We start from the raw sequence: 8,456 nt of genomic DNA, 5'->3' as shown, positions 1-8,456 counted from the left end.
GTTTGTTGAGAGGTTTTAACATGAAGTGATGTTGAATTTTATCAAAATCTTTTTTTGCACATAATGAAATGATCATGTGGTTTCTGTTTTTAGTGCTATATACATGATGAATCGTATTTATCAATTTGTGTATGCTGAACCAACATTGCTTCTCAGGGATAAAGCCTACGTGATTGAGGTGGATTAGCTTTGTGATGTGTTGTTGGATTTGGTTTGCTAGTATTTTATTGAAAATTTTTGCATCGATGTTCAAGGATATTGGCCTGAAGTTTTCTTTTGTTGTTGTTGTTGTTGTGTGCCTACCAGGTTTTGGTATCAGGATGATGCTGGCCTCATAAAATGAGCTGGGATTGAATCCCTCCTCCTCAATTTTTTGGAGTAGCTTCAGTAGGAATTTTTTCAACTCTTCTTTGTGCATCTGATAGAATTTGGTTGTGAATCATATGGTCCAGGGCTTTTTTTTGTTTGATAGGCTATTTATTACTGGATCATTTTTAGAGCTCATCATTGATCTCTTCAGGAAATCGATTTCTTCCTGGTTCAATCTTGGGAGGGCATAAAACAATCCTCAGCAAATGCAAATGCAAATGCAAAAAAAAAAATCCTATCAATCACTCTCAAACCAGAGAGGAATAAAAATAGATTTCAAGACTAAAAAATAGCTGAAAACCATGCAATTACCTGGAAATTAAACAACCTGCTCCTGAATGACTTTTGGGTAAATAATGAAACTAAGGCAAAAATAAAGTAGTTATTTGAAACTAATGAGAACAAAGATACAATATACTAGAATCTCTGGGACACAGCTTAGATAGTGTTAAGAGAGAAATTTATACACTAAATGCCCACATCAAAAGTCTTAAAGATCTCAAATTAACAACCTAATATCACAACCAAAAAAGCAAGAGAACCAAGAGCAAACCAACCCCAAATCTAGCAGAAGACAAGAAATAAACAAGATCAGAGCTAACTGAAGGATATTAAAACACAAAATACCATTCAAAAGATTAATGAGTACAACTGGGCACAGTGACTCACACCTGTCATCCCAGCACTTTGGGAGACCGAGGCAGGTGGATCACAAAAGTCAGGAGATCGAGACCATCCTGGCTAATATGGTGAAATCCTGTCTCTATAAAAATACAAAAAAATAGCCAGGCATGGTGGTGGGCACCTGTTATCCCAGCTACTTGGGAGGCTGAGGGAGGAGAATGGTGTGAACCTGGGAAGTAGAGCTTGCTGTGAGTCGAGATCACGCCAGTGCACGCCCGCGTGGGTGACAGAGTGAGACTCTGTCTCAAAAAAAAAAAAAAAAAAAAAAAAGATTAATGAGTCCAAGAACTGGTTTTGTGAGAAAATTAATAAGGTAGACCACTAGCTAGACTAATAAAGAAGACAAGAGAGAAGATCCAAATAAGCAGTTAGAAATGAAAAAGGGGTATTATCACTCACCCCACAGAAATACAAATAATCATCAAAAACTACTATGAACATCTCTATGCACATGAACTAGAAAATCTAAAAGAAATGGATAACTTCCTGGACTGCTCATTGTCTTAGGCAAAGAAGACTAGCCATACTTTAGTTGAGGGCTCTTTGAGTGGAGTCCTATAAATTCTTGTATTTCTCTCAACTCTATGTCCCCCTCCCCAGAATACAAAGCCCCTTCTGTCATGCCTCCTTTGCTTCTTTTGGTTGTATCTGTGTTATATCTGAATATATGGATCTAGAGAATCCCAAGAAATAGAAAAAGCTAATCCAAAATCCAAGGTCTGAAGAAGACAGGTAAGACCTTTGGATGAATATCTTTTCACAAAGTTGAGAAGATGTGAAGAACCCAAGAATCCAGTGGAGAAACAGCCCCTAGTCACTGCAAGCAGTTCAGACCTCTGTTGGAGTATATCATCACAGCAGCAAAACTTCTATGTTCTTAATGTCTGTGTGGTTTTTTTTGTTTGTTTTTGTTTTTTGTTTTCCTCAGAGACAGGATCTCACTCAGTCACCAAGCCTGCAGAGCAGGGGTGTCATTATTGCACATTGCAGCCTTGAAATCCTGGGCTCAAGTGATCCTCTTACTTCAGCCTTCTGGGTTACTGGGACTACAGATGCAAGCCACTGTGCCCAGCTTGCCTCTTTATTTTAATTTTAATTGGTCAATTTGTTTTTCAGACCTCTTGTTATCTTTAATCATTTTTCACCTCTGATTTGACCTCCCAGTTTTCAAATACTTGATTTAATGGGAGAATTTTCCCTAGCTTGTTGATCCCAGAAGTTCAACTTTATTCTAGGCTTGGCTCCTGTTTAGCATTGCTGCTTTGAGATTGTTCTGGTTCATGAAAAATAAGTCTCCGAAATTTTCTACTTCTCAATAGTGCCATTTACGAAATCCTTATAAGCAAATAAGAAAGAAGACTCTCAGAAATATATGGAGAGACTGAGGTTAGAGTTGAGCAAGGCCTGAAATTTTGTCACAACTAATCTAGTTGAAGGAATGTTGATTGACTGAGAAAACACTAAATTTCTGTCTATTTCAAAGAGAAAGACTTGATAATGGCTCTATGGATCTGTAAGATCAGTTTTAATAGAAAAACATTATTATTTTTTGTGTGATGGAGTCTCACACTGTCGCCTGGGCTGGAATGCAGTGTCACGATATCGGCTCACTGCAACCTCTGCCTCCCAGCATCAAGTGATTCTCCTACCTCAGCTTCCCAAGTTGCTGGGATTACATGCGCCCGCCACCACGCCAGGCTAATTTTTTATATTTTTAGTAGAAACGAGGTTTCACTATGTTGGCCAGGCTGATCTCGAACTCCTGACCTCGTGATCCACTGGTCTAGGCCTCCCAAAGTGCTGGGATTGCAGGAGTGAGCCATCACTCCCAGCCTAGAATAACTTCTTAAATTGCTTTTATTGTTGACTGAATTTATTTCTCTCTTGATAGCTTCTACTTTGGGTTGATAATTAAAAACCACTCTTATCTCTAAGATTATATGTATGTCTTCCCATATTATTATTCTAGATTTTCATGACTGGATTTTACTTTCGCACCTAATTGTGTAATCGATTGTGCTGTATACAGTTAAGCTTTTCACTTTACTCTTTCCAAAGAGTGTAGTTGTTTAATTACTATTTGTTTTTTATTTCCAAGTTAAATTTAAAAGCTATATTTTTATATATCAGATTATTATATTTTAGTGAGATTTAGTTTTTGGATTTCTATTTATTCCACTATCTGACTTACACATGAGTGATATTAATTTTATATGCTTTTAGAATAAAGAAAATGAAACCATTTTTAGATAAACCAAAAGTAACAAGGTATTTCCAGCAGAAAGAGATAATATTAAGGATACTCAGAAAAAAATAGAATAAACTTAGAGGGAAGATTAGAAATGAAGAAAAGCATGTAAAACGTTTTGTAAATAAGTGTAAACATTTCTTCACTATTTAATAATAAGAAGAAGAAATCTTAGGAGTAAAACTATACAAAATATCTAAAATATATATATATATATAATTATAGATTGGGAAGGGGAAAATGAAGATAAAGTGCTAAAATTTATTGTACTGTTTTGGAAAAGAGTAAATAGTCAAATGGATACGTGTGTCTGAAAAATCAAGAATGCAATTGTAATCATCGAGATGCAATTTTTTATTTTTTAGTTTTTTTATTCATGTGATATATATTTTGTCCCTTTTTATTATTCTTCAACTTTATTGAGGTATGATTCACAAATAAAAATTATATATATTTAAGGTGTACAACATGTTTTAATATATGTACACCTTGTGAAATGATTACCACAATCAAGTTAATTAACTTACCCATTATCTCACATAGTTACCTTTTTCTTGTGGTAAGCACTTTTAAGATCTACTCTCAATCAGGCCCAGTAGCTCATGTCTGTAATCCCAGCACTTTGGGTGGCCAAGGCAGGCAGACCAGCCTGATCGACATGGAGAAACCCCATCTCTACTAAAAATACAAAATTAGCTGGGTTTGGTGTCGCATGCCTGTAATCCCAGCTACTCGGGAGGCTGAGGCAGGAGATTTGCTTGAACCCAGGAGGCGGAGGTTGCAGTGAGCCAAGATCTTGCCATTGCACTCTAGCCTGGACAACAAGAGCAAAACTCCATCTCAAAAAAAAAAAAAAAAAAAGAAAATCTACTCTCTTTGCAAATTTTAAATATACACACAGTACAAGTAACTACAATCATGATGCTGTACGTTAGATATTTAGAATTTATTCATCCCACATAACTGAAATTTTATACACCTTGAATAATAGTTTCCTGATTCTCCCACTCCCAACCCCTGGAAACTATACCTCTACTCTCTGTTTCCATGAGTTTCGCTTTTTTAGATTTCACATATGAGCAAGATTGTGCAGTATTTGTCTTTTTGTCTTATTTTCCTTAGTGTTACATCCTCCAGGTCTATCAATTCTGCCATAAATGGCAGGATTTCTTTCTTTTTAATTTTTTTCTTTTCCCATTTTTAATTTTTTGTTTGCTATGGAATCATACGAGTTTTTTATATGTTTTGAATATTAACCCAAATATATAATAAATATTTGATTTGCAAATATGCCATTTCATGGGTCACCTTTCATTTGTTGATTGTTTTCTTTTTTGTGTGGAAATTTTTTTAGTTTGATGTAGCCTCACTTCTTTATTTTTCCTTTTGTTGCCTTTGCTTCTCATATCAAATTCAAAAATGACTGCAACATGAACATTAGAACTTTCTTCTTATGACTTCTTTAAAATTTTTTATGGTTTTAGGTCTTAGTTGAAATCTTTAACCCATTTTGAAATTTTTTTTTATGGTGTAAGACAAGGTCTGATTTCATTTCATTTTGAGGGTTTCACCCTCTCATATCATAAAATTCTTCTATATACCCTTCTATCATCACGTATTACTGATTATACACCTTGATTTCAGAATCTTGCCAACTAGATTCAGAATTCGACTAGGAGAGAGGACAAGGACCACCTGAGACTCATATTTTATTTCCAGAATCTAGCATCTACCTACCTAGGTATTGAATAAGAAAATAAAGTTAAGGTTGTTGATGGTAACACTATGCTAGTAACTGCAGAGCCAGAAGCACCATAAGGGGCACGATAAGGGAGCAAGCAGACCTCTAATCACTTACCGATCTTAAACATCCTGAGGAAGAATGGGACTTCCATTTGGCGTGGGCCTATGACAGGGTAATAAGGCAACAGTGAATACCAAGCTACAAAAAGCCCCCTTTCACTTTCTTCTCAGTCCTACATTTTCACTCTAAGCCCAGTCCTTCCAAAGCAGACTGTGAAAGAGTGAAAGTTCCAGGAGACTAGCACTGCAGATTCCGGAGCACTGTTAGTGGGGGAGGCAGGGAAGAAGGGCTCACAGGACAGTCAAACCATGGCCCCCTGTTTTTCCTTCTTCAAGTAGACCTCTATAACACAACAGAGACAACTAAGGCTAAGTGGCCAGGCGAGGAGAAACCATCTGGCCATAAAACATGGAAGGAACACTTTAGGAGAAAAGTAGTATCTCTAAGCAAGAGAACTAAGTGGAATCAAGGTTGAGAGGTGCAGGATAAGCAAATGAATAGTGAAAAGACATTCATGAAGACAGCTAAAACAATAAGTAATGTAAAATATAACATAGCAAAACTTTAACCTCCAAGTCAAACCTCCACTTGAATCCTTTTCTGAGGGGTGAATAAGGCATAGGCATCAGGGGCTGTTGCCAACATGCATTAGTTGCAGCATCACCTTCTTTCATGGAGTTGATGATATAGTGTATTTTCCCAAGGTTTGAACTAGCTCTTCATTTCTTTATGTTTTAAATGCACTGACCTCCCACATGTACTTTTAGGTAAAATATTTAGAAATAATTTAAATACACCATTGCAATGAAAATAAATGTTTTTTATTAGGCAGAATCCAGATCCTCAAGGCCCTTCATAATATCCCCCAGTTCAGTAGTTGGACTTTGGGAACAAAGGAACCTTTGGTAGAAATTGGACAGCAAGAAAGTGAACTTAGTGGTACTTGTGGGCCAGGGCATTAGCCACACCAGCCACCACTTTCTGATAGGCAGCCTGCACTTGCGGGGTGAATTCTTTGCCAAAGTGATGGGCCAGCACACACACCAGCACGTTGCCCAGGAGCTGTGGGAGGGAGACAAGAGATATGAACATGATTAGCAAAAGGGCCTAGCTTGGACTCAGAATAATCCAGCCTTATCTCAACCATAAAATAAAAGCAAAATGATCACTGGATTACAGCTGCTATTAGCAATATGAAACCTCTTACATCAGTTACAATTTATATGCAGAAATATTCTACTTAAATGCAGAAACATTGCTATTGCCTTAACCCAGAAATTATCACTGTTATTCTTTAGAAAGGTGCAAAGAAGCATGATACATTGTATGGTTATTGCCTTGAAAGAAAGAGATTAGGGGAAGTATTAGAAATAAAATAAACAAAAAAGTATATTAAAACAAGAAACATTTTTAAAAATTACAAAAGCAAAATTACCCTGATTTGGTCAATATGCAATGTGTATACATATTAAAACATTATGCTTTAACCAATAAATATGTATAATGATTATGTATTAATTAAAAAGAAAGAAAATAAAGTAGGTAGATTATGAATATGCAAATAACCACACATATATTCCAAATAGTAGTGTACTAGGCAAACCGTGTGAGCTGTTTTTTTTAAGTTACTTAATGTATCTCAAAGATATTTCCTTTTGTTATACACAGCATTAAGACATTAAGTATAATAATAAAAATTGCGGAGAAGAAAAAAAAGAAAGCAGGGATTAAACACAAAAGAAAACAATTGTTATAAACAGCAAATAAAAGACACTAAATGATCCTGAGAGTTCCACACTGATTCAATCATTTGTCTCTTCCCCATTCTAAACTGTACCCTGATACTTATCCTCTTCCTATGACATGAAGTTAATCATAGAAAAGAAGGGGAAAGAAAACATCAAGGGTCCCATAGACTCACCTTGAAGTTCTCAGGATCCACATGCAGCTTGTCACAGTGCAGCTCACTCAGCTGGGCAAAGGTGCCCTTGAGGTTGTCCAGGTGAGCCAGGCCATCACTAAAGGCACCAAGCACTTTCTTGCCATGAGCCTTCACCTTAGGGTTGCCCATAACAGCATCAGGAGAGGACAGATCCCCAAAGGACTCAAAGAACCTCTGGGTCCAAGGGTAGACCACCAGCAGCCTAAGGGTGGGAAAATAGCCCAATAGGCAGAGAGAGTCAGTGCCTATCAGAAACCCGAGAGTCTTCTCTGTCTCCACATGCCCAGCTTCTATTTGCCTCCTTAAGCATGTCTTGTAACCTTGATACCAACCTGCCCAGGGCCTCACCACCAACTTCATCCACGTTCACCTTGCCCCACAGGGTGGTAACGGCAGTCTTCTCCTCAGGAGTCAGATGCACCATGGTGTCTGAGGTTGCTAGTGAACACAGTTGTGTCAGAAGCAAGTGTAAGCAATAGATGGCTCTGCCCTGACTTTTATGCCCAGCCCTGGCTCCTGCCCTCCCTGCTCCTGGGAGTAGATTGGCCAACTGTAGGGTGTGGCTCCACAGGGTGAGGTCTAAGTGATGACAGCCATACCTGTCCTTGGCTCTTCTGGCACTGGCTTAGGAGTTGGACTTCAAACCCTCAGCCCTTCTTCTAAGACATATCTCTTGGCCCCATACCATCAGTACAAATTGCTACTAAAAACATCCTCCTTTGTAAGTGTATTTACCTAATATTTGGAATCACAGCTTGGTAAGCATATTGAAGATCACTTTCCCAATTTTCTTATTACACAAATAAGAAATTGATGCACTAAAAGTGGAAGAATTTTGCCTACCATAATTCAGCTTAGGGATATATAGATTGATCTCTTCCTGTGTCTCCAGAATACGCAAAATACTTACAGGACAGAGTGGATGAAAACTCTATCTCAGTTCTAAGCCTATCTTCTCCTGATTTGGATTAAAACCTTCTGGTAAGAAAATAAAATATATATATATATATATGTGCATTCATTCATTTGTTGTTGTTTTGTTTTTCTTAATTTGCTCATGTATGCTAATAAATTATGTCTAAAAATAGAATAAATACAAATCAATGTGTTCTGTGCAATAATTACTTATTAGGTTTTGGAAAATGAGAGATAAAAAATTAGAGACCCCTTAATGCAGTAAAAAATACAAATAAAGAGAAAGTCACTTATAACCCAAAGTGTGACTAACAATGGGGTAATCAGCGGTGTCAGATAGGAGGTTAACTGGGGACATCTGACTGTTTCTGCTTGGACTAATCTGCAAAAGTGTCTCAGGGAACAAAGAAGCTTCTGTGACTTAAAAAGTACTGGTAGGAAGGGAAAAGGTCTTCCAGACTTGGCTCAGCTTATTTCTTCCTCTAGTCCACTAA

The 8,456-nt window shown here is 37.2% G+C and overlaps 1 protein-coding gene across 1 annotated transcript; it reads right to left on the bottom strand.

Annotated features, from left to right (window-relative positions):
* Positions 1–5,906: 5,906 nt before the first annotated feature.
* On the bottom strand, positions 5,907–7,511 carry HBB (hemoglobin subunit beta). The gene is made up of 3 exons (NM_001329918.1): positions 7,380–7,511; positions 7,027–7,249; positions 5,907–6,167 (listed from the first exon to the last, which is right to left on the bottom strand). Exons 1-3 carry the CDS (start codon positions 7,469–7,471, stop codon positions 6,039–6,041), a joined length of 444 nt encoding a protein of 147 aa, NP_001316847.1. The 5' UTR covers positions 7,472–7,511; the 3' UTR covers positions 5,907–6,038.
* Positions 7,512–8,456: the final 945 nt, after the last annotated feature.

This window comes from Chlorocebus sabaeus, chromosome 1 (assembly GCF_047675955.1).
Source record: "Chlorocebus sabaeus isolate Y175 chromosome 1, mChlSab1.0.hap1, whole genome shotgun sequence".
Lineage (NCBI taxonomy): Eukaryota > Metazoa > Chordata > Mammalia > Primates > Cercopithecidae > Chlorocebus > Chlorocebus sabaeus.
This window is presented reverse-complemented; position numbering and strand designations above follow the sequence as displayed.

Bases quoted from the DNA above. Each gene is read 5' to 3' on its own strand.
- HBB (NM_001329918.1), bottom strand. From the start codon at position 7,471: ATGGTGCATCTGACTCCTGAGGAGAAGACTGCCGTTACCACCCTGTGG. The intron at 7,250-7,379 runs GTTGGTATCAAG...TCCCACCCTTAG, and splicing joins GGTGGTGAGGCCCTGGGCAG to GCTGCTGGTGGTCTACCCTT. The intron at 6,168-7,026 runs GTGAGTCTATGG...TCCCTCCCACAG, and splicing joins TGGATCCTGAGAACTTCAAG to CTCCTGGGCAACGTGCTGGT.